Below are 26,649 nucleotides of genomic sequence, written 5' to 3'. Positions count from 1 at the left end.
TATTGTTACTAGGATGTTCTGTTTAAGAATTGAATTAAAAAAACCATAAAAAAAACATAAAGTGTTTAAAACTTCCCTTTTTTGTGAATTGAAATTCCCTAAGTTAGACTTTCCTTCTCTAAGAATTAATTAATTGGCTGGGCTCAGTGGCTCACGCCTGTAATCCTAGCACTTTGGGAGGCCCTGAGGCGGGTGGATCATGAGGTCAGGAGATTGAGACCATCCTGGCCTACGTGATGAAACCCTGTCTCTACTAAAAATACAAAAATTAGCTGGGCATGGTGGCACGCGCCTGTAATCCCAGCTACTTCGGAGGCTGAGGCAGGAGAATTGCTTGAACCTGGGAATAGGAGGTTGCAGTGAGCTGAGATCATGCCACCGTACTCCAGGTGACAGAGCGAGACTCTATCTCAAAGAAAAAAAGAAAGAATTAATTAATCTAAAATAAACTTTCTCAATGCAAGAAATGATTCAAATCTACCTAATTTTGTGCTATGCCATATATATGTATATGAGTGCGTGTGTGTATGTATGTACACACACACATATCTTTGCATATATGTAGCATTTGATATTTTAAAAGCCTGAAGGAACTTGAATATAGCTGAAAATTGAATGTTACAACATGTGTTTAAGTTTCCTTATCATCTAATATTTTATCTTCATTAGGTTTGTTTCTGATGCCCTTTATAATGTTCATTATTTTTTCTTTTACTTTATGGTTTTTAGATGAGCTGTGGCTTATGAAGTCTAATACGAATATGGCTTAAATTTACTTTTTTGGCTTATTATCTTGCCAAGATACATTTCTGCTTTCTTTGTATATAGCAAGTGTTTTGCTGTGGTTTTCCTTTTATAGTTTATTCATTTCTAAAAGGGCTTCTCTTGTCTGTCTCTAATAATATTTCTTCTCTAATTGCCCCAAAGGTTTAGAACAGGAGTGAGCATCATGGTGAAACATGCTACTCAAGTTTGTTTCCACCACAGCATAACATTTAAAATAGCCTTCAAGGTGTTTTCAGTAGGAAAATTTTCTAGTGGAAAAAAGTATTCATAATGTTTAAGTATTGATTTGGCTTTCTGCCAGTCTGTTCAAATAAGCATTAATACATTTAAATACAAAAGCAAAATAGACCTGAGTGGTAGCTGAACTGCAAAGCAGTTTGCCTATACAAAACTACATGCGAGAAATATATGCTTTAGGCTGGGCGCAGTGGCTCACGCCTGTAATCCCAGCACTGTTGAAGGCCAAGGTGGGCGGATCATCTGAGGTCAGGAGTTAAGAGACCAGCCTGGCCAACATGAAGAAATCCTGTCTCTACTAAAAATACAAAAAAAAAATTAGCCAGGCATGGTGGCACACGCCTGTAGTCCCAGCTACTCGGGAGGCTGAAGCAGGAGAATCACTTGAGCCCAGGAGGCAGAGGTTGCAGTGAGCGGAGATCATGCCACTGCACTCCAGCCTGGGTGACAGAGCAAGACTCTGTCTCAAAAATAAAGAAAAAAGAAATACATGCTTTAGTTTAATGGTATAAAGAATGAATCAGAAACTCAATATAAAAAGTTATGTGAGGCTTAAATTTAAATGTTATTTTTTTTCCTGTCTGCATTCGAAGAGACTCTAAGGGTATAATTGTTTTTCGAATAGCTTTTATGAAATAATTTTTTTCCATTCCAAGAATATACGATACTATTTATAGGTAATATATAATAAAAAATTTTTGTTCATGTTTATATCTCATTAATTTGATAGTTTTAAAAATAAAAACTATTACAACAAGACACATTCTAATTTGTTAAATATATTTTTCAAAGCTGACTTTCTGTTCTGTCATTTAAACTGTTGGGAAGAATTTAGAAATTACTGATTTTTAAAAACAATTTTATATGTTATTAAGCAATATTCTTAAGTAAGGATATTCACATACTGAAGAATATAAATATGTACTTTTTTTCTCTCCATAAATTCTATTTTAAAGCCTTTGTTGCAATGAGGGTTGTTTAAGCTGTTAGCTTTTATGTTTACTTTGTATCTTTCAGGTATTATTTGATTTTGTTAACTGTTAATTTTATTTTAGTTTTACCATTTTTCTTTCTCTTACTACTGTTCACCTGATCGTCAGATTCTAATCTCAACCTTCCTCTTCTGATTTTAATCTCTGGACTTTTTTTTTTAAAAAAAAAAAGGAATTTATTAGCAAACTGTTCATTCTTTAACTGTTACATTTTCTAAGCATTGGCTAATAGTATGTTTTTGCAAAATGTTTCTTTCAAGGTCATATGCAAACACAGAGCTCTCCTTTTGCTCGGGGAAATGTATTTGGTGAGCCTCCAACTGAACTTCAGATTAGACAGCAAGAATTATACAAGAATTTTCTTCGTTTTCAGGTGAAATGCTATTTGATCAGTTTCAAAGTTTCATGAGATTTTAATAAACAAAACTTGCAAAGATTTTCTCCAGGATAAATACTAAATTCTAAAATGCCATACTTTTATCTAAAATATCTAATTTATATCAGATCAGATACCAGTAGTGCAAAAGTTATTATTTCATTTCCTTGTTTCAAGGAAATAAGCAGATGTATTAAGTATGGTAGTTGACTTAATCTTTATTTTATTAAATCATTAATTTGTTTTATTTTTTTGAGATGGAGTCTTGCTCTGTCTACCCAGGCTAGGGTGTAGTGGTGAGATCTTGGCTCACTGCAACCTCCGCCTCCTGGCTTTAAGTGATTCTCCGGCCTCAGCCTCCCAAGTAGATGGGACTACAGGTGCCTGCCACCACACCTGGCTAATTTTTTGTATTTTTAGTAGAGATAGGGTTTCACCATGTTAGCCAGGATGGTCTCGATCTTCTGACCTCATGATCTGCCCACCTCGGCCTCTCAAAGTGCTGGGATTATAGGCATAAGCCCCTGCACCCAACCAATTTTCGTATTTTTAATAGAGACAGGATTTCACCATCTTGGCCAGACTGGTCTCGAACTACTGACCTCAAGTGATCTGCCCACTTTGGTCCCCCAAAGTGCTGGGATTACAGGTATGAGCCACCACGCCCAGCCTAAATCATTAATTTTAAATCTAAGAAGGCTGAGATTTCAAAAACTGACTTACTAAAATATTCATCTATTAGGCAGAGAATGCATCTTTCTAGATATTTGTAAGTTATTAGAAAATCAATATATTTTTTCCAAATGATTTGATATTCTTGACTTATTACAGATTGTAAATAAATAAAAATTAGATTTAAGATAATCACAGTTTACAATTATTTGCCCCATTTATGTATATAAGTAAGTAGCATTTAACATAGTAGAAATGCCCAGACTATTCCCAAAGGGAGACACTTGAACATCCGTTGTTTATGAAGCAAATAGACTTATTCCTATACTGGGTGTACCCTGGGCTGAGTCCTAGGGGTGGAGCCTGAGATGAATGTGAGATACTTGCCCATGAGGGACTCACAGTTTCTTATTTCCTTAACTCCCTCCCCTTTACACTCACACTTAGATACCAGTGTCAGATTCATCTTATGGCCTGGGTAATCCTCCTTTGATACGACTTTTCACCTGCTATTCTTTACTCAAAATCTGGTGGTCCTTTTCTTTGCCTACAGAAATTATCTCAACTCTTGAACCTAACATTTAAGGTTATGTAATCTAACCCCAAACTCTTAAACAGATGCCCTCAAACATATCTTCTTTTTAATCCTAATTATTCTTGACTCTTAAATAAGACAGTTACGTAATGGATATAGCCTTTAAGGATGATTGATATTAGGCTGAGTGTGGTGGCTCACACCTGTAATGCCAGCAGTTTGGGAGGCCAAGGTGGGCAGATCTCTCGAGCACAGGAATTTGAGACTAGCCTGGGCAACATGATGAAACCCCATTTCTACAAAAAATTAGCCAGGCATGGTAGTGTGTGCCTGTCACCCCAGCTACTCGGGAGGCTGAGGTGGGAGAATTGCTTGAGCCCAGGAGGCAGAGGTTGCAGTGAGCCAAGATATGCCACTTTACTCCTGCCTGGGCGACAGAGTGAAAAAAGGATGATTGATGTGACATCACTGTTTAAGGTACAATAACAGGATTAAAAAGACTGGAAGCAGGGACATTTTACTAGCGTGGGTGACAGTGGAAATTGATGGAAAGTCCTTTTTAAGGTTCAACAGAAACAATATAGATATTGAATATGAGAGACTGGTATCAGAGGTCCCAATATTTTGCACTCAAGTCAGGTAGCAGCAAGTTGAGAGTTTGGAGTCCCTGTTGAACGTAAAGGACTATGTGGTATATTGACCATGACAGCAGGTCAAAATTTAAGTACCTCCTCTAATGCTTAGCAGTTCTTACCATGGTCTAAGGTAGAATGCAGCCAAAAAAATCTTACAATTGTATAGCCTTTTATTGTTCGTAAGATCCTTTTACATATAGTATCTCATCAAACCTCAGATTTCTCTGAGGGGTGTTTTATTATCTCTGTTTAATAACATACAACGAATACACAGACTAACAGGCTTGCCCAGGGTGTCAGAGCTAGCAAATTGTGATGCCATTGCTTGAATCCAAGTCTCCAGACTTTAAGTGTAATATCTGTGGATATCACACTTCTATTTATAGGATTCACTAGGAAGTCTTTACCTCTAGAAAAGCTATGGTAATGGGGGAAGCTTTAACTATTTTAGTTTCAACCTTCAGTTCTTCCACCCTGTCAACCCTCAATTTATCTGTGAATGGATTGCTTTCAGATGATGGTTTTTAAATTTTTCTTTCAGCAGCCGCTTAAAAATCTCTTCTCCCACCTCAGACAAAACCTAACATGTAATTCTAAGAAAATGTAAAATAGATCAATGATATTTATTATTACCATCAAAAATATAATGTCAGATAAAAAGTATACAAAACTTTTGTTAAAACAAATATTATGAAATGTTCAAATCTGTGCACAAAGATGTTATGTAAGAAAAGCTTTAGCCTGAGGTCTGTACAGGTAAGTTCTACAGTTAGCTCAAATTAATGCATCAGAAGTCTTCATGCTGTTAACATTTGGTGAATATTAATAACACTTGTGAATGTTTGACATTTTTTATCACAGCTTTAAAAATAATTAACAAATAAAATATTTTTAAGAACTCTGAAGCAATTTTGTGTTATGTAATTGGAAAACCATGACAAGAAGATAGCTTTCCCTGCTTTCCAGACCAGAAAGCTGTTGAACAACTGTCTAGCATTCCTGTTGGCACTGAACTTTGGCTCCATTAGGTGTATGATCCATTAATAGCTTAAAAATTAGAATTCTTTGATTTTGATGGAGAAGTGACCCCTGTGGCAATGTGATTTTTTTTTTCCCGTGGAGTAGGAAGAAGGGGGAACTGAGTATTGAATATGAAATTTTGATGAATTATAAATGATGTTTTCTTTAGGCGTATTGGACTTGAAGAAGTGATTGGATGCAAATTGCTAACTAAAAGTACTAAATATTAGGCTTGTGCATATTTAATCATATTGTGAGAAAGAAGTGTTGGGAAAAGCCCTAGTATATAAAATCATAGGATGTGTTAGAAGATTAAAGTTCTTTTTTTTTTTTGGCAGAGTCTCACTCTGTCACCCATGCTGGAGTGCAGTGGCGCAATCTCAGCTCACTGCAACCTCCATCTCCTGGTTTCAAGTGATTCTCCCATCTCAGCCTCCTGAGTAGCTGGGATTACAGGGACGTATCACCACGCCTGGCTAATTTTTGTATTTTTAGTAGAGATGGGGTTACACCATATTGGCCAGGCTGGTTTTGAACTCCTGACCTCAGGTGAGCCACTGTGCCCAGCCAGATTAAAGTTCTTGTAGCTCACTTAGCAGCACTAGATAGAGCAACCTTGAAGCTAGAGGAAGTACAGAGAAGAAAAACAAAAATATGCTGAGTTGTATGATCCATACCTAAGGGTAACTAAAATCTGTTGATAACCTTAAACCAGAGACATGAATACCTGGTTCCAGTGCTGCCATTCTTCCCTGCCTCATTCGCTGGGGGTATGGACTATCTCTCTCTTAGAGCCTTCTTTCCTTCAAATCTTAGGCTCTAGATTTCCTTCAAATCTTAGGCTCTAGAGTACTCAACACTGCAGACTCCGGGTAGCATTCAAGATGAAACTTAATTATGAGTCCTTGTGACCTAAATCCTCCTCCACCTAATAGTTTTAGTTCTTTCTCCATTAACCTCTATAGTTAGGAAAGAACAAAGGGCATTTGGGAGAAGCGGCTCTTGCATTAAAAAATGATTGAATACTAAAATACTAATTTCACTGTTATTTTAGAATAATAATCAATTCTAAGAATTTTGACATATAATAGCAGCAATCACTATAAAATAATATAATCATGAATTAGTTGCTTAGAACCTTCTATATAGGAGGAACTTTTATGTTCCTTACATTGTTTCACTTTAATTCTTTTAGCACTCCTTTGAGATGTAGGCATTAATAACTTTACCAGAAAAAAGAGAAAACTGAGGACAAGCAAGTTTCTTAAGGTCACACAGTCTGTTTGGTGGAACTGGAATTTAACTCAAAGCTTTTAACAGTACAGTAAATCATGTAGCTTCCCTGAAAATACAGGATACTGAAAAATTTAGGAACATGCAAAAAGAGGGTACAAATGTTGAGTTTGTATGCTATCAGAAAAAAAAAATAAGTGATATTCTAACTTTTCAATAGTTTTACAAGAGAAATAACTAGGTTTAATTTTTTAGATTGAGGAAAAGAAACAAAGAGAGGAAGCAGAGCGAGAGAGACTGAGAATTGCCGAAGAAAAAGAAGAAAGACGGCTTGCAGAACAGAGGGCACGAATTCAGCAGGAGTATGAAGAGGAACAGGAAAAGAAAAGGGAGAAAGAGGAGGAGGTACATCTCTTTTCCCTATTGTATTTTACTACTTAGTCTGAAGGTGAAATCTTTATTTTGACTTGAAAAGGTGTTTGTTACTTACAAAGGAGAACAGTGTTGGAGTACATTTAGAAAATATGAGATCACTATCCATTCATTGGATATTATTTTATTAAGGTGAAAGGGTAATTTAAGAAAGGAGATAAGTGATGACTTTAAAAAAAAAGATGTAGGCTGACTGAAGACTTTATAAAAGATGCCTAATATTTTATTTTTAAGCAGACAGCTTGTGTTAAAGAACACCGTATCATGTCATCTATATCTTTATCTCATTTTATCAGAAAAATAAGGCAGCACATTTTTCAATGTACTGTAGAAGGAATATACGGAATGCATATTTTTCTATTTTAAAGCAAAGGCTAAAAAATGAAGAGCATATTCGGTTAGCTGAAGAAAGACAAAAAGAAGCAGAAAGAAAGAAGAAAGAAGAAGAAGAAAAATATAACCTGCAACTTCAGCACTACTATGAAAGAGATAATTTGACTGGGGAAGAAACAAAGGTAAGTTTCAGACAAAAATGTCAATCAAACCCACAGTTTAACCCACTTTCACTGTGAGAGTTGTGTAGTCGTTAGAAAAGCGGAAAAAGAGGAGGAGGTGCCTTTGTTCCTGTTCTGTCTTAGTGTGTAATCTGGGCACAATGTACTGAACTTTCTATATGAGGTACTGTCACTGTGCTTTGTTGGTATTTTCTGTCCATTGAAGGTAATGAATTTACTTACTTCAGCCATTCTTAATCTCGTTCCCATGGTGTATGTGGCGCCACCTAAGAATATGGTATGCAGACAGTACAACATGAACTGTTTGTTATAGTTCATGACAAGACTAATACAGAAGTTCAGAGTGGATTTTTTATATATATGTGTATATATATATTCTTTCAAGCAATTCTCCTGCCTCAGCCTCTCAAGTAGCTAGGACTACAGGCACACACCGTCATGCCCAGCTAATTTTTGTATTTTTAGTAGAGACGGGGTTTCACCATGTTGGCCAGATTGGTCTCAGACTCCTGACCTCAGGTGATCCGCCCACTTCTGCCTCCCAAAGTGCTGAGATTACAGGAGTGAGCCACCACGCCCGGCCTTCTTTCTTTTTTTTTAAGAGACCAGGTCTTGCTATGTTGCCTAGGCCGATCTCAAATTTTTGGGCTCAAGTTGTCTTCCTGCCTCAGCCTCCCAAAGTGGTAGAATTGCAGGCATGAGCCACCGCACCCTGCCTCACAGATAATTTTTTATTGTAAAATTCATCATTTAAGAATGAAAGAGGCTGGGCGCGGTGGCTCACACCTGTAATCCCAACGCTCTGGGAAGTCAAGGCGGGCGGATCACTTGAGACCAGGAGATCGAGACCAGCCTGGGCAGCATGGTGAAACCCCATCTCTACTAACAAATACAAAAATTAGCCGGGCGTGGTGGCGGGCACCTGTATTCCCAGCTACTGAGGAGACTGAGGCAGGAGAATCGGTTGAACTTGGGAGGCAGAGGTTGCAGTGAGCCGTGATCGCACCACAGCACTCCAGCCTGGGTGACAGAGCGAGACTCCATTTCAAAAAAAAAAAAAAAAGAATTAAAGAGAATTGTTAGTTTCCCATAATTATATTTCTTGCAATTTCTTATGTTTTTTAAAAATGTTGTTTTTTTAGCAATATATACTTTTATGATGTTACAATTTAATTGTAAAGTACCATAAAGTTTTAAATCAGCTTTATCCCATTTAGTGCATTTGCCTTCCTGAAATTAATATTGCTATCGTTTTTTTTATTTACGTATGTCTGATGTATATTTTTGTCTATTCCTTCAGTTTTACCTTTGTGTCACCATATTTTTCATTTAGTTAGCTTCTATATTTAGTTTGTTGAATTTTAAAAATCCTAATCTGAGTTATAAGTTTATATTTATTTATTTAGAGACAGAGTCTCGCTCTGTCACCCAGGCTGGAGTGCAGTGGTGCAATCTCGGCCCACTGCAACTTCCACCTCCCAGGTTCAAGTGAGTCTCCTGCCTCAGCCTACCCAGTAGCTGGAATTACAGGTTCAAACTATCACACCTGGCTAATTTTTATTAGAGACAGGGTTTCACCATGTTGACCAGGCTGGTCTTGAACTCCTCTCCTTAGGTGACTTGCCTGCTTGGCCTCCCGAAGTGTTGGGATTATAGACATGAGCCACTGCACCCGGCCTAATCTTTTAAAATAGGGATATCTAAATCCATTTATGTTTATCAAAACTAATGTCTTTGATTGCATTAATTGCATTTCTGACTTTGAGAGCTTTTTGGTCTTTTGTTATATGTACTATGGCTTGTTTGCTGCATCCTCTACAGGGCTTTAGAAGGTCTATGTTGTATTTATAATGAAGTTTTTGGACTATAAGGTTTAATACACTATAAACTGAAATGTAGAACCCCATTGTGATCTTGAAAAGTCCCTCATCCATGATGCTGTTAGTGATTAGATCTAGATCTTAGAGATTGATTTGTATTGTTTTCCAGAAGAAGGATTTTGTTATTTAATTTTTTTGTATTGTCATGGTATCTTCTTATTAAAGATGATTTAGTTTTGTTATATTTTTTCTTTTTTGTTGCTTTACTTGAGTTTGTTGATTTTTTTAAATCCTAATCTGACAATCATACTGTTTTAATAAAGATGTCTAAATCCATTTATGTTTATCATAACCAACATGTTTGATCTTACGTAATTGAATTTCTGACTTTTGTAAAAAACATTTTATTAAATAAAAGCAATAACAATCTAAACTTCTTAGATAACTTTCTTAACTATAAGGGGGGGGTGTGTGTGTGTGTGTGTATGTGTGTGAGTGTGATGAAGCAATTATGCTCTTAAATTTTTAAAAATTTTCAGCGCTTGAGACAGCCTTCTCCTATAGTTCCTGCCCTTCAGAACAAAATTGCAAGCAAACTCCAAAGACCTCCTTCAGTTGACAGCATCATACGTTCCTTTATTCATGTATGTACTTTCATTTTTATTTGTTCATCCTAGCTCAGTTATTTTGGATTGGGGGATTGAATGAAATTTTCTTTTTCGTTATATTTGGATAGGTTAAATTTTTTCAGATCTGAAATACAGGTGGTATCTACAGTAATTTGCTTGCTGCTTCGATTGTAACTGATAGTGCTTGGTGCCCTACAGTTTCTTTTGACAAACGATAATTTAGCCCCTCAAGCTAGCTAGCTGTAGATATGTTCATGAAGTCTGTTATACTTTAGATTGAACTACAAGGAAAACATGGAAAATGTTCTAAGATTGATCCTCAAGTTGATGCTTGAAGAATATGCAGGAATTTGCCTTGAAGAGGAGGGTGAGGGATTTTCAGTTTGTGGAAAGTTGTGGAGAGCAATGTAAGCTCATGGCACATGTGGAGAATCTTCCATGGTGTGGTCTGGCCTGATGATGCCTGTGCATTAAGGCAGCAGAGGAAGTGGAGGTCAGAACATGTGTGGCATGCTGTATGGAGTGCTAAGAACTTTGATTTTGTTCCATAGGCTGGTAGATTCCATACAGGCTAATTACCAGAATAGGTAAAGATATGTGTCAGAAGAACATGTTTCTGAATCCCACCCTTTGAGATTCTGATTTAGTATGTCTGTGATAGATAATGCATGGGAATTCATTGTAATATTTAAGTAGGGGAATGACATGGCCACTTTTGTATAATGTTTTTTCAGGCAATGGTGTGGAGATAAGTTTTGGAGGTGGGGCAAGACTAAACATGGAGATAAGATACTTTTGCAGAAGTCAAGATGTGAGACTGAGGACCCCCAGTGACACCAAGAACTGAGAAGGTGTGACAGCTTTATGATACATTTAAGAGACATAGTAGTACTATTTGTTGAGTGTGTGGTGGGTAGGAGTCTATGATAACTTTCAAGTTTTTGGTGAGGGTTGTATAGAGTAGGCAGTTGAAAATATGAATTGTGGCAGCAGAATGAGTTCTGGACTCGATTTGTAGTTCTGGACATCATCAACATATTGGTGCTTGTTAAATTAGTACCATTGTCTACGATGAGTGTCTACAAGAGGAGTAAAGGAGGCTGAGAATAGAATACTGGGGAATTAACATTTGAGAAGCAGGGAAAGGAACGGAGAGAGGGTGAGAGAGGATGGCAGTGGCGGCAGTTGCGACTGGCCAAGTAGAATGCCCACTGAATATGTCACTTGGGGGTCACTTCATGACTTTGGTGAGGGCAGTATTGTTGGAGTGATGGGTGTGAGAAAGCAAAGGCCATAGCTGTGTGTTGAGAAGTGAATGAGAATAGGCAGTATACCCAAAAGTACTGCATTTACTGTTCTTTAAGGAAGCTCAGCTGTGAAAGGAAGGACAGAATGGATAGGAGACAGTGAGCAATGAAGGGTGAGGTAAAATTTTTTTTAAGAAAGGGAGAGGTTTTTACACATAGGCTGAGAGGAAAGTGCTTGGAGAGAGGAAGTTGGAAAAAAAGAATAATCGGAGGAGAATGGGAGTCAATTATCAGGTACAGAGTACAGATGAAGGGATTCTCTTTGGGTAGAGGCAAGGACACTTCCATTGTGATGAGAAGGAAGAACAGATATACATGGTAGATATACTCTAGAATAGATATAAGTTTTGGAGGTAGGATAGTGTGGAGTTTGGTTTCCTTTACATATAAATCCTTCAAAAAATTACTCCCTTCAAGCTTCTATGTAGGGAAGACATACTGAGCATGTCTTTGTCATTATTGTTAAACAGGAAAGTTCCATGTCCAGGGCACAGTCACCCCCGGTACCTGCCAGGAAAAATCAGCTCCGTGCAGAAGGTAGAGTTAACTACTAAACCTGTTACCTAGAGTATTTCCTTTTTTAACTTTTCATTTTGAAATAATTATAAACTCATAGAAAACTGCAGAAACAGTAGAGAGATAGGTGCTGTGTACCCTTTCTCCAACTTTCCCCTGGGGTAACATCTTAGGTAGTACAGTCTCATAGCCAGGAAGTGGACATTGGTGTGCTCCACAGACCATCAGATTTTACCATTTTTTACATGCATTTATGTATGTGTATTTCTGTGCATTTTTATCATGCGCAATTTGTGCAAATACCACTGCAATCAAGATACAGAACTGTTCCATCACCATAAAGGAACTTCCTTGTGCCTCTCCTTTATAGTTGCCCTCCCACAAGAATATCGCTTCTAAAATTCCTATATTGTAAAAAATGCACTTATGGGTCCTAATGACATTCATAATTATGATCTGTGTATGTGTGTATATATAAAATGTTAAAATATCTTTCATAAAATTGTCTCTGAGCAGTTTCACTTTATTATTAGTCAGGTTGTGTTTTAATGTTTAGTCTTTTGTTCTTATTCCTGTCGTGTTTTACTTATCAATGGGAATTTGCAGAGGAGAAAAAAAATGTAATTATGGAATTATCAGAAATGAGAAAACAACTTCGTAGTGAAGAGAGGCGTCTACAAGAGCGATTGCTACACATGGACAGTGATGATGAAATTCCTATCAGGCAAGTTTAGAATTGTACTTTTTGTTTTCTCTTGAATTCTTTTACTTCACCTATGCAGTAATTTTGCAGTTTGGGAACAGGACTAATTCATCTTACTTAGAATCTCCTTACTTTCCTTTTCTTTGTCTTTTACAAAATCCGTTGTAGAAATTTAGTTCTCAAGGGGATTCATGTTGTAGGAATAGAAATTTCTGGGTTGGAATAATTACAGACAGTAGTTGCATTTTAGAACTGTTTTTTATATTTTCCATTAATAACGTAGCTTTCTGAAATACTTTTTTTCAACAAAATCACTTACAGGCTACCAAACATTTCTGATCATTTTTGCCAGGAGTCATACATTTTTAAAGCAGTGTTCTTCAAACTTCAGTTTGCACTGTTTTAGTAGGTTGTAAAATCAACATAGTGGGTAACTACCACAATTCCTTTCTTTCTCTTTTTAAAAATAAAATTTCTATTTTGGGATAATTTTGATTATAAAAAAGTTGCAGGCTGGGTGCGGTTGCTCACACCTGTAATCCCAGCACTTTGGGAGGCGAAGGCGGGCGGATCACGAGGTCGGGAGATCGAGACCATCCTGGCTAACATGGTGAAACCCTGTCTCTACTAAAAATACAAAAAATTAACTGGGTGTGGTGGCATGCGCCTGTGGTCCCAGCTACTTAGGAGGCTGAGGCAGGAGAATGGTATGAACCCAGGAGGTGGAGGTTGCAGTGAGCCCAGATCACACCACTGCACTCCAGCCTAGGCGACAGAGTGAGACTCCGTCTCACAAAAAAAAAAAGAAAAAGTTGCAAACAATACATAGAGTTTCTGTACACCCTTCATCTGGTTTTCCCTATTGTTAACGTCTTGTATTACCATGGTATGTTTGTCACAACTCAGAGGCTGACATTAGAACATTACTATGAACTAAATTTGAGACTCTTTGGATTTCTCCAGTTTTCTACTAATGTTCTTCTTCTGTTCATGGGCCCCATACAAGATGTACCACGTTGCATTTAGTTGTCATGTCTCCCAGTCTCCTCGGGTCTGGGACAGTTTCCCAGTCTTCTCTTATTTTTCTTGTGAAAGTCTACATGGGCACTGGCCAGGTATCCTGTAGAATGCCTCCTTCTCTAGTCTGGATTTGTCTGATGTTTTCTGATTATTAGACTGGGATTAAGAGTTTCTGGAAAGAAGAGCACAGGCACTGTTCTGACATCACATTGTATCAGGGGTACATGATATCCACATGATACCTCTGGAAATGTTAACCTTGGTTAAAGTAGTGTTTGCCAGGATTCTGCACTAGAAAGTTAACTATTCTTTGGTCACAAATCACTAAATCTAGCACACCTGCAAGAGTGAGAAAGAGGTGGAATTAAGCTTCATCTCTTGGAGCAGGGGGTTACCCACATATAGTTTTTAGAATTCTTCCATAAGAAAGACTTGTCTCTTCTTCTTCCATTTATTTATTTATTCAGTCATTTATTTATTACTGTCATCTCATGTGTATTTATCTTACACTTTGGGTTATAAGTGAGTGCTACATTATTTTATTTCACAAATTGTTCCAACTTTGGCCATTTGGAGCTCTTTCAGGTTGGCTCCTGTGTCTCTCTGACATGTCCCCATCCTTTCATTTTTTAAAGACTTCTTTCCAGATGCCTCAGGATCATCTTGTATTTCCCCTACCCCATCCCTAGAATCAGCTGTTTCTCCATTGAACCCTGGTTCCTTTTGGAGAATGTGTTTAGAAACCAGATAAGCTGGGTCTGTTTATTGCTGGGTGTCATTGCTTCTAGGCCCTCTGGATAATATATGTATGTATACTAAGTCATAAATATAAACATATCTATAATTGTTCCTATATCTATTTGTATATATATTAAGTTCATACCGATGTCTCTGACTCTAATCCAGTATGTGGTAGGATTTTAACGTAGCATGTTAATTTGCCTAATTACGCTTTGTTTAGATTTTTGTTTGTATTCTCTAGGAATATTGAAACAAGGTAAACAAGGTGAGGAAATTTCAAGATATAGATTGGCTAGATAATGAAATGTTATTCCAAGGTGGTAATTTTCAGTGATTCAGTAATTCTCCCATAGTAGGTCAAGAAGTTCTAAACAATCGAGAGGTAGTGTTTTTTTTTTTCTATATTTACTTTTACAGTGTTATAAATGCCTTAACTGTGCAGCTTTCCATTTTCCAAACATGCATATTTAATTCAGTTTAATGTTTTTTTTTGACATTTTATTAATTTTTCTTTTCATTAGTAAATTCTTTTGGTAAACCAATATGATTTAAGAAAGAGTACTCAAGCAGTCCCTCAATTTTCTCACTTGAAAATTATACATGATAATTTCTACCCCTTGAGAGTCTAGTGAAGAATAAATAAATGTATGTATTTGAAATAAATAAATATATGTCTTTGTGACTCTTAAGTTCTAACTTGTTATAAAACATGTTACATTTATCATCATTTAGCAAGAATTGGTTGAATACATTTACTTTGGAATAATTTTAATATATATTCTGATTAAAGACATCTCAGAGTTGGTTCTTTATTGCAATTTCATGAATATTTGTACAAAAGGATTCTCGTATTCACTAAATAATTTGCCAAATTATCCAGCTCCTATCATGTGCTAGGCTCAAAACAAATGTGATGTAGCTCACATGTGAAGATTTAATAACCTATTTCCTAACTTACCAGTGTATTTAACTATTAGCATTAATGGAAACTAGACAGCAGTCCAATTTAATGGTCTCTTAGACATCTTTTTAGTATTTTGCATTGTAATAAATCTCCATAGAGTTCCTTTCACCTTAGGTATTAGAGGTCTCTGTCAGCCTTGACCAGGGTCCTTTATGGCCCCAGTGAATGCTCCCCTGCAAAAAGGAAGCTCCAGTAGAGCAGGGGTATTGTCTGTGGGGATCCCAGCTATCTTGTCTTGGTGCTTAGGGAAGATTTAATGATAAAGAAATGATGGGAGGAGTCTGACTAAGCCTCATAATAACCATAACTTAGAGCTCCATTTTCAAAAATAGAGGAGACCTAGTGCTGAGTGAAGCAGCAGTTAAGTATTTTTTTTTTTTTTTCAGGACTAGAAACACCATCCCTCTCTTATCATCACTCCCTCAAGCCCTGGCAGAAAACTCCCTTACTACCTGCTATGTATTAATTTCCTAGGTACCCCAGGAATCAGTTAACTAGTTAGGGTATCAAGTTCCTTGTAAAGTCCATTGTAAAGTTAATGTTGGGTCCTCTGAATAATGCCCATATTGAACTGCATATTAGTACCGTATTTCTATTTCTATTTTTATTTTTTTGAGACGGAGTCTCGCTCTGTCACCCAGGCTGGAGTGCAATGGCACGATCTTTGGCTCACTACAACCACTGCCTCCCGGGTTCAGGTGTTTCTCCTGCTTCAGCCTCCTGAGTGGCTAGGATTACAAGTACCCACCCCCACGCCTGGCTAATTTTTGTATTTTTAGTAGAAACATGGTTTCACCATGTTGGTCAGGCTGGTCTCAACCTCCTGACCTCAGGTGATCCACCTGCCTCGGCCTCCCAAAGTGCTAGGATTACAGCTGTGAGCCACTGTGCCTGGGCAGTACCATATTTCTTTTTCTTTTTTTGGAGACAGAGTCTCTTTCTGTCACCCAGGCTGGAGTGCAGTGGCATGATCTTGGCTCCCAGCAACCTCTGCCTCCTGATTCAAGCAATTCTAGTGCCTCAGCCTCCCAAGTAGGTGGGACTACAGGTGCAGGCTACCACACCTGGCTAATTTTTGTATTTTTTAGTAGAGACGGGGTTTTTTTCCATATTGCCCAGGCTGGTCTCAAACTCCTGAGCTCAAGCAATACGTCTGCTTCCCAAAGTGCTGTGATTATAGGCGTGAGCCAGAGGGCCCTGCCTATTACCATATTTCTATGTGTGATTTCTGTTTTAGGTTGAGGGGAAGGTAATTTATTGATTATCTAATGCATGTCAGGTACTATACTAGGTACTTAACAGTATAAAATTTATCTTAATTCTGACCCGATATTGTGGCTCACCCCTGTAATCCCAGCACTTTGGGAGGCTGAGGCAGGCGGATAACCTGATGTCAGGAGTTCGAGACCAGTGTGGCCAACGTGGCAAAATCCTGTCTCTACTAAAAATACAAAAAAAAAAAAAAAGCCGAAGCCGAGTGTGGTAATGCGTGCCTATAGACCCAGCTACTTGGGAGGCTGAGGCAGGAGAATTGCTTGAACTGGGAAGTGGAGGTTGCAGTGAGCTGAGATTGTGCCATTGCACTCCAGCCTGGGCAAGAGAGCAAGACTCTTTCAAAAAAAAAAAAATTTATCTTAATTCTGTTGTTCACAATAAGACTATAAGGGGTAGGCATCTGCATTTTACACATGATGAAATTGAGGTCAAATTGCTAATAAATAACAGAGCTGGTCTGAATCTCAGTTTCTCTGACCTTAGAGACTGTGATCTTCATACTCCATGAACATTTTATTTTTTCCATGAACATTTTAAAGTAAAGCTGAATCATTCTATTCTTGTAATAAGGTATCTTGCATCTGATGATTTTGAAAAATTTCAATGGCGTTATAAATATGCTATATTTTAAGGTAAATCGAACTAATAATAGAGCTATCCGAATAATTTTTTTTTTTTTAGACGGAGTCTTGCTGTGTCGCCCAGGCTGGAGTGCACTGGCACGATCTCAGCTCACTGCAAGCTCCACCTCCTGGGTTCACGCCATTCTCCTGCCTCAGCCTCCTGAGTAGCTGGACTACAGGCGTGTGCCACCACGCCCGGCTAATTTTTTGTATTTTTTAGTAGAGACAGGGTTTCACTGTGTTAGCCAGGGTGGTGTTGATCTCCTGACCTCGTGATCCACCCACCTCGGCCTCCCAAAGTGCTGGGATTATAGGTGTGAGCCACCATGCCCGGCCAATTTTTTTTTTAAGAGATGGAGGGCCGGGTGCGGTGGCTCACACATGCCTGTAATCCCAGCACTTTGGGAGGCCGAGATCACGAGGTCAAGAGATAGAGACCATCTTGGCCAACACGGTGAAATCCCATCTCTACTAAAAATACCAAAAAATTAGCTGGGCCTAGTGGTCCAGCTCCTGTAGTCCCAGCTATTCCGGAGGCTGAGGAAGGAGAATTGCTTGAACCTGGGAGGCGAAGTTGCAGTGAGCCAAGATCACGCCACTGCACTCCAGCCTGGCAACAGAGCAAGACTCATTCTCAAAAAAAAAAAAGAGACAGGGTCTCCCTCTGTTGTCCAGGCTGGAGTGCAGTGGCATGATCACAGCTTATTGCAGCCTTGGCCTCCTGGGCTCAATCAATCCTCTTGTCTCAGCAGTAGACAGGACTACAGGCACACACCATCATGCTTGACTTTTTTTTTTTTTTTTTTGAGATAGAGTCTTGCTCTGTTACCCAAGCTGGAGTGCAGTGGCGTGATCTTGGCTCACCGCAGCTGCCTCCTCCCTGGTTCAAGCAGTTCTCATGCGTCAGCCTCCTGAGTATGTGGTAGTACAGGCACACACTATCACGCCCAACTAATTTTTGTATTTTTAGTAGAGACAGGGTTTCATCATTTTGGCCAGGCTGGTCTCAAACTGCTGACCTCAGGTGATTTGCCTGCCTTGGCCTCCCAAAGTGCTGGGATCACAGGTGTGAGCCCCCATGCCCGGCCAACCTTTTTTTTTTTTTTTTTTTGAGACGGAATCTTGCTCTATTGCCCAGGCCAGAGTGCAGTGGTGTGATCTCAGGTCACTGCAGCCTCCACCTCCTGGGTTCAAGTGATTCTGCTGCCTCAGCCTCCCGAGTAGCTGGGACTACAGGCGTGCGCTATCACACCCAGCTAATTTTTGTATTTTTAGTAGACACGGGGTTTCTCCACATTGGCCAGTCTGGTCTTGAACTCCTGACCTCAGGTGATCCACCTGTCTTGGCCTCTAAAGTGCTGGATTGCAGGCATGAGACACCACGCCTGACCTCATTTTTTTTTTTTTGGTAGTGAGGGGATCTTGCTTTGTAGGCCAGGCTGGTATTGAACTCCTCATTTCAAGGAGTCCTCCTCTCTGCCTCCCAAAGTGCTGGGATTGCAAGTGTGAGCCACAGCACCTGGCCTAGAATAATTCTTTAATAATATGATGTGGTGAAAGAGACCAAATTTCTTTTACAGTGAATTAGATGTGAACTCACCTATTTTTCCTATAAAGCACATATTATGATTTGTCATTTGTCTATAGGAAAAGGGAAAGGAATCCCATGGATATATTTGATATGGCTAGACATCGATTGCAAGCTCCTGTCAGAAGACAGTCACCTAAGGGCTTAGACGCTGCCACTTTTCAGAATATTCATGATTTTAATGAGCTGAAAGATAGAGGTGAGTAGATTGCTGCTCTTTTAAAGATGTAGCAGAAGTGTTCTACCCATATTTAAATATCTATAAAGATTTTTGTACCCTTTTTCTAAAGTAGAATTTTATCTATGATATATATTTTAAGTTAAAATGAAATGAAACTTCTGTATTCTCTAGGTCTTCAGTTAACCAGTCTGGTAGATGAAGCTTTAGTTTGACTAACTGCTGTCTTTTGGAGAGCATATAGTGTTAAAGTCTGGGATGGATGAGATCGCATAGACTAGTATGAAGAATGGAACTTGGCATTTAATGGAGGATGGACAGACAAAGATGAGCTCATGAAAAATACTGAGGAGAAGTCAGAGAGACTGGAGGAGAAGCAGGAGAATGTAGGATTCTGAAACCTGAGCGGGAAGAGTATCAAGGAGACAGGATCGTGTAAGATGAATACTGGAAAATGTCAGTTGGATGAGGTCATTGGTGACCTCAGCTAGAGCTTTTTAAGTGGAATGATCGCCGATTAACTTTGGAATGAGGATTGACTAGGAAACAAGATATTGGAAACAATAGGCATAAGACTTTTAGAAGACCCTTGGCTGGGAAAGGGAAGGGGAAGGAGAGGGAGGGATCAGGAGCTGGAAGAGTCCTTAGAATGTGAATGTGAGGAGCTATGCAGGAGCAAGAGGTTCAGGCTCTAGGAGAGGGAGAGTGATTGTTGAAGTGAGCAGGGCACCTGGGTAGGCAGGAGGAAATCTAGGGGGTTTGAGGGAAGAGTTAGGAGAAGCTTTGATGTAGCCACTTAGGACGAATGGAAGAGAAAGTTTAGTAGGGAAATGGGATTTCCAAGGTACATGAGGCCTGGGAGATTGAGAATGTGTGGAGGAACCAAAATGTGTGTTGTGTAATTTTCCTTTAGGCATATTCAGCAGAGCAGGTGTTGGAGCAGAAGTGGCAGATTATGGGATGTGTGGTCATATGACCTAGGCCAGAAAACTGGAATTTGAGCTTTTTATCCTTTTGAAAGTAGTATCTGTTTATTGTAGCAAATTCTCAAAATACAGAAAGATAGTAAGAAGGAAAAATCACCTTAGTCAAACTACCTGTATGTAAGTACCATTATCATTTTGGATGTTTTCTAGTCTTTCTGAGCGTAATTAAAAGAAAAAAAAGATAAATTGTGTTATTTATTTAATTTTCTCTATTGTTTTTCACCTAGATTTGCATGTATTATCAATTACATATACCATAGTTATTTTTTATGCTATCATATATTGATTACTTACTATCTGCTAGGCATTGTGTTAATCCACTGGGTCTCGTGAGAAGTTTGATCTGAAGTCAAAACTGTTTGTATTATAAACTAAGACATTATTTGTATCTTTCATTCTTATTCTCTCATGTGTATACAGATTGGCCAGAGACTACATGGCATGTGATGATTTCATCTCTTTGAAGCTAGCAGAATGTGTCCTTGTATATTCTTGTGTTTTAAGAATCTCTTAGTTTTAACTTCTAATATGGCGTGTGTGTGTGTGTGTGTGTGTCACATACATAAGTAAAACTCTTTGGGGTCCTCAATTTTTAAGAGTGTAAAAAAAAGATCTTGAGACCAGAAAGGTTTAAGCCATAGAATTGAGCCATTCATTTCCCTGTGTTACTACATCTTGCCCTCATTCACCAATGACCTGGTGGTTGGTATTGTTTTTTAATGAGTCTGGAAGCAGTGAAGCCAGGGACCAGTCCAAGTTTATGTGTCCAGAGACTTCTGTTAACTTCTGAAAATGGCTATTAGCCATTTTCACTATTTTGTTCTTTTGATAATTTCTGATCATAAAGCTTTATACATATTTAGGACCATAAAACTGTATATATATTTAGGCTTCTTTATTTATATTCCAGCAGTGTAATTAGTGAGTCAAAGGGAATAATATTTTCAAGGCTTTTTATATGTATGAACTGTATGTTTCTTCTCACGATTTAAAAATTTTTATTCTTGGCTGGGCGCAGTGGCTAGTGCCTGTAACCCCAGCACTTTCAGAGGCCGAGGCAGGTGGATCACAAGGTCAGGAGTTCAAGACCAGCCTGGCCAACATAGTGAAACCCCATCTCTACTAAAACCTACAAAAAAAAAATATTAACCGGGCATAGTGGTGGGCACCTGTAGTCCCAGCTACTTGGGAGACTGAGGCAGGAGAAATGCTTGAACCCAGGAGGTAGAGGTTGCAGTGAGCTGAGATCATGCTACTGCACTCCAGCCTGGGTAACAGAGTAATACTTTGTCTCAAAACAAAACAAAACAAAATTTATTCTTGTTAGTGGATATTCATGGAATTGTGACAGAGGTAAATTCCTTCAGAAATGGCAATCCCCGGCTGCGGTGGCTCACGCCTGTAATCCCAGCACTTTGGGAGGCCAAGGCGGGCAGATCACGAGGTCAGGAAATCGAGACCATCCTGGCTAACACAGCGAAACCCCGTCTCTACCAAAAATGCAAAAAATTAGCCAGGCATGGTGGCGGGCACCTATAGTCCCAGCTACTCAGGAGGCTGAGGCAGGGGAATGGTGTGAGCCTGGGAGGTGGAGCTGGCAGTGAACAAGACCGTGCCACTGCACTCCAGCCTGGGCGACAGAGCAAGACTCCATCTCAAAAAAAAACAAAAACAAAAACAAACAAACAAAAAACAGAAATGGCATTCCTCATCAAGTTCCAGCCAGTCTACGTTTATCTTGCTTTCTGCATGATACTTGTAAGGACTAAACTATTAATTGGCCAGTAACATTATTTTTTCACGTTTCCAGTATATTCTAGAGATCAGCCGTGGTTACAGTGTCTCATGGCTGCCTTAGTCATAGCCATGTGACCATCTGCTTGGATATACCTGCACATAGTTTGTGTTCTGGGTGGCATCCTGGCGGGGCTAGGACAGGTAGAGATGGAGAATGCGGCATCCACTGCTTGTTCTGGGGTATTCCTTATGTTGGTAAGTTTGTGAAAAGGCACTTATTAAAGAATATTAATTTCATGTTCTTTAGTTTTGTGGCCATTTACTGTCCTTTGACTTTAGTGATGTTTCACTATTTATATCATTTCCTTGATTTTGAAATGAGGTTACTCATGTTACTTATAGTGAAGTTTTACAAAATCTCATTTGAAAACAACATTTAACTTAGTTATATAACATATTTTTTATACCAGATTCAGAAACACGAGTTGATCTGAAATTTATGTACCCGGATCCTCCAAGAGATCATCACACCTTAGAGATTCAGCAGCAAGCCCTGCTAAGAGAGCAGCAGAAGAGGCTGAACAGAATAAAAATGCAAGAAGGTGCCAAAGGTAAGAAATAATCATTGCTGTGTCAAATAGTATTAGCACGCTGTTTTTCGGTAGGCTTTCTGCATCTCTTCTGTTGATTTCAGTCCCAGGCATCCTCCCTTCACTGGCAGCCCCATGCTCTGTGAAGGGAGGGTCCATTTGGTCTGTAGTACCAGAAAAGAAGTATGAGAAAGGGCTCTGAGTGGCTCCATCAGGGTGGTGTATTCATGCATGACAGGGGCCTAGCCATTCACTGTAGCCAGGAGGACTGAATACTTTGACCAGGCCAGGTGACATCTGCATTAGGAACTAGAAACCAAAGGAAGGAGTGCCAGGCAAACATATCAGTGCCCTGTCATGATGTGTCGGGCATTTGTCTACTGTGCCATGTCAGGCATTTGTCTACTGTGGTGTGAGTGTGTTTAAGTTTTGATGTGGTGTAAAATGTGCAAAGCATCAGACTGGACTATGAATATGTTTTCGTATAATCAACCAATTGAAAGATACTTAGTGGTTACTAGGAGCGCAGGTACTGGCCTGTATCCAGGGATATGGTGATGAATGACATATGCTGCTGCTCTTGAGGAGGTTATATTTTGTTGGAGAAGTTAGATGCTAAAGAAGTATAACTGTGATGAATATTGCACAGAAGAAATCCAGGATGTCGTTGGGTTGGGGTGGGTGGGTACCTAGAAGCAGAGTGGGGCTAGTTGTCTCAGAGAGCACTGATGGGGCCTGATGATAGCCAGGTGTACTGCATGGCCTTCCCATCTGTATTTCACCAGCTTTCAGGCCATCGAGGTTAACCATGGAAAATGAGTAATGAAAACACAACAATTAGATAACAAGAATGGAAGGGATGCTCCTGCCAGTTATTTTTAAGAAAATTTAAGACCCTATCTTGGGAGGCTGGTCTGACTTGCAGAATCTGAGGAAGCTTTTCTGACTTCATGAGAGAGCATCACAGGAGTAAGTGATGCAGCACTTTAGGCCCAGATCATAGGTCAAGACTTCAATAAACATATGCATAGGGATCGTCTCCCCTTCATCTGGTACAGAATTTTTAATAACAGCCTCATAGCCCTGTGACAGAATAAGCCTAATTCTAGGATAAGCAGTAGGTGTATCACCTGGAGAGAGGAGAGTAGCAAGTACATTCTTTAACCTTTGTACCCAGTCTGGTGGCATTTTTCTTTAGTCTCAAAATGAAGGTCTGATCTTGTGGGATTTTGGCATCTTAGACTGATTAGCCCAAAAGTAGTCCCCAGGTGGATACAGGTACATTTTGGCACTGAAGGTATCTATCTCCCACAGTAGCCACCCCCCAACTGCCAGTAGACACTATGATGACCTAATTCATAAGAATATGATCTCACTGGCTGGGTATGGCAGCTCATGCCCGTAATCCCAGCACTTTGGGAGGCCGAAGTGGGCAGATCATGAGGTCAGGAGTTCAAGACTAGTCTGGCCAACATAGTGAAACCCCCGTCTCTACTAAAAATACAAAAATTAGCTGGGCATGGTGGCGTGTGCCTGTAGTCCTAGCTACTCTGGAGCCTGAGTCAGGAGAATTGCTTGAACCCGGGAGGTGGTGGTTGCAGAGAGCCGAGATTGTGCCACTGCACTCCAGCTTGGGCAACAGAGTGAGACTTCGTCTCAAAAAAAATAAATAAATAAAAAAGAATATGGCCTCACTGTAAACAATCACAAATATGTCTATTAAAATATAGGAAAAGGAATACAGGCTATCATTGGCAACTTGTTTATTCTCAAAGGCAGTATCTAAAAAGGGCAAAATGTGCTATTCACAGGAACACATAGGAAGTCTGGTCATACTGGAGAGGCTGTGGGATACCTGATCCAAGATCTTTGCTTCGGGAACTAAGTGCCTGGAATTGAGCTTATTTCAGTTCCATGTGAGGGAGCCCCTATTTAACTCCATGCAACAACTTTCTACAGACTGTAGAAATCTGACAAGATGGTGAAGGATACTGCATTGATCATTTTCTTTTTCTGTTGGCATTAGTTTTACGTTTGCAATGATTTTACTTGTTATGTTCATTCATGTGAATGGGAGAATTTTATGCAGCTAGAATGGATGCAGGGCTGTGTTTATTAATAAGTGATATCTTTAAAATATTCTGAAGTGTGATAGTTGAAAAGTAATTTCCAGTAGAGAGCTAGTCAAAAAGATATTCTAAAATTTAATTTTATATAGTAAGCAATTTCTGACCTTTTAATTTGCTTTTGTTCTTCATTGACTTACAGTTGACTTAGATGCCATCCCAAGTGCTAAAGTACGAGAGCAAAGAATGGTAAGCAACCAGTTATAATTTTTCAAGTTAGTTTTGGGGGGATTAAAAATCTATAAGCATATGATGATCAAGTAATTCAAATTTTGAATTATTCAGGAATACTGAATTAAGAATGTAAGTCTTATCAGTAAAGTGGATAGCTTGAGAAGTGTTAGTATAATATATAGAGAAAACATATTATAATGGCTAAGAACAAGATTCTAGCACTAGGCTGTTCCAGTTAGTCTCTTTTTAGCTGCGTGACTTAGGGCAAGTTATTTAATCTCTTTATGCCTCAGCTTCCTAATCTGTAAAATGAGGATAATAGTACTTAAATTAATATTTGTAAGGTACTTAGAAACAGGCCTGGCATATAAGTTTTTATAAGTGTTTATTAAATAAATAAAAATAGCTCCAGTGCTGTTGTTAGAACTGAGATAATATATTAAAAGCCCTTACAGCAGGCCTGGCCCATGATGAGTGCAGTGTGAGTGTTTGCTGTCATTAGCATGAGCAGTAGTGGGAGTGGGAGTCTGTTATGGAAATAGTGTTGAGGTCTACAAAGAAAATAAGCAAAGGAAGAGAACAGAGAATGATAACACCCACCTGTATCCTAAGGGGGCCACTTTTTGTGCAAGACTGAATAAAGGGATAGGATGAGCTCTTTTCAATCAACAAATATTTATTATTTCCTATGGACCAGAAACTGTTCTAGGTGCCGGGGTATAGGAGTAAACAAAAGGGACAAAAATCCCTGCCCTCTGACAGCTTACATTGCAGAAGGAGGGAGAGACAGTAATCAAATAAATCAATAGTTTGTTGAATCATGGTGCTGTGGAGAAGACAACAGCAGAGAAGGCAGCTGGAGCATCCTGGGTGGGAGGGTTTATAGTTGGAAATACAGTGGGCATGGGGGCTCACTGGGTAGGTAACATTTCAGTAAGGACACCAGGGAGGTGTCCATGGAAAATGTGGGGGAACTTCTGGAGGAAGAACATTCCAGGAAGAGGCCCCTGTGGGAGCTAGCCTAGTGCATGTAAGGAGCAGTGGGAGAGCCATGAGCAAGGGCCAGTTGGACACATGGGGCAGGGGGTGACGAGGTGAGGCAGCAGGGCCTTGGGGGCCATTCTGGGGCTTTGCCTTTGACACTTGTGCATGTGATGAGAAGCTGCCAAGGTCTTTAAGTGGAGGAGTGACGTGATCTGCTTGAGGTTTTTACTTGATCCACTGACTGCTGTGCATTTAGACTGAGTGGGGCAGGAGGCTATTGCAGTAATTTAGGCAAGAGACAGGCTCACTTTCTGATAATGAATGCAGTGCATCAGTGTAATTCATTGCCTTAAAAATTAATGGACAGCTCTTTGCTGGAGTGTCTTAATGAAGCCCAGAAATCTGCTAAGAAGGTACAGGTAGGTGGAGTTGGATGACTTTAGGTTCCTTCTGACATGTTGGTGATGATTATTCTGTACTGCAAAATTCTCTATATGTAAATTTAAGTTTTCTGTCATTTGGGAGCTCATTATAATAAGCCCAATCTTAGCATTTTTTTCCTTACTATAATATGTGCTCCACTGTATCTGTGCTGCATCATTGTGACAATTGCTGTAACATAGGGCTGTCATAATCTGAGAGTATACCCCCCTCTCTCCCATGACACTGTGATCTACTCCAGAGCAGAAACTCTTAATTCATCTTTGTATCCCCAGTTCCTAGCATGAAAGAAATAGTAAGTGGGCTATACAGGTTTATGGAAATTCAAATGAATGAATCTTGGCAGTGGCTTAAAAACTTAATGTTTAATTGGGGTCTTTGCTTCATACTCTATTATATTTTCCATCAGTCATAATGTGATCCTTTTATTTGACTTCAACCATAAAGGGGCAGGAAGGAGTGGAGTTAGGGAATAAATGTGTGAGGTTGTAGAATCTGTAGCCTGGAGAGATACTGTCCTGTGTTGCTATCACCGTCTTCATAGGATTGTGTGTGTTAAGTTTTTCCAGTATTTTCTGAGCATTGGAATGTAGTCAGTCCTACCTCTCCCCATCCTCTTCTGCTTTTAGGGAGAACAATGTGGAAACTTGTGCCTCTTCTTAGTACAAATTTGTTGTTTTTCCACACAAAACTAATAAAAATAGTCATTAAAACATGTTTCTTTTAGCCCAGAGATGACACTAGTGATTTCTTGAAAAACTCATTATTGGAATCTGATAGTGCTTTTATTGGTGAGTATATTTATTTTATTAAG

At 39.1% G+C, this 26,649-nt stretch overlaps 1 protein-coding gene across 14 annotated transcripts in view; it reads left to right on the top strand.

Annotated features, from left to right (window-relative positions):
- Window positions 1-26,649, top strand: part of CSPP1 (centrosome and spindle pole associated protein 1) — a 130,191-nt gene that overhangs the window by 87,084 nt on the left and 16,458 nt on the right. For 12 of the 14 annotated variants that reach the window (XM_050802019.1, XM_050802021.1, XM_050802015.1 and 9 more), the window contains 10 exons: window positions 2,276-2,388; window positions 6,742-6,891; window positions 7,287-7,433; window positions 9,793-9,897; window positions 11,660-11,726; window positions 12,312-12,429; window positions 18,679-18,818; window positions 21,991-22,131; window positions 24,379-24,425; window positions 26,563-26,626. In XM_050802019.1, coding sequence (XP_050657976.1) covers window positions 2,276-2,388; window positions 6,742-6,891; window positions 7,287-7,433; window positions 9,793-9,897; window positions 11,660-11,726; window positions 12,312-12,429; window positions 18,679-18,818; window positions 21,991-22,131; window positions 24,379-24,425; window positions 26,563-26,626 — 1,092 coding nt within the window. The remainder of the gene's footprint in view (window positions 1-2,275; window positions 2,389-6,741; window positions 6,892-7,286; window positions 7,434-9,792; window positions 9,898-11,659; window positions 11,727-12,311; window positions 12,430-18,678; window positions 18,819-21,990; window positions 22,132-24,378; window positions 24,426-26,562; window positions 26,627-26,649) is intronic. The other 2 variants (XM_050802023.1, XM_050802024.1) reach the window with 1 other exon arrangement.

Source organism: Macaca thibetana, chromosome 8, assembly GCF_024542745.1.
Source record: "Macaca thibetana thibetana isolate TM-01 chromosome 8, ASM2454274v1, whole genome shotgun sequence".
NCBI classification, from domain to species: Eukaryota; Metazoa; Chordata; class Mammalia; order Primates; family Cercopithecidae; genus Macaca; species Macaca thibetana.
The sequence above is the reverse complement of the archived record's forward strand: the minus strand, read 5'-3'. Positions and strand labels throughout refer to the sequence as shown.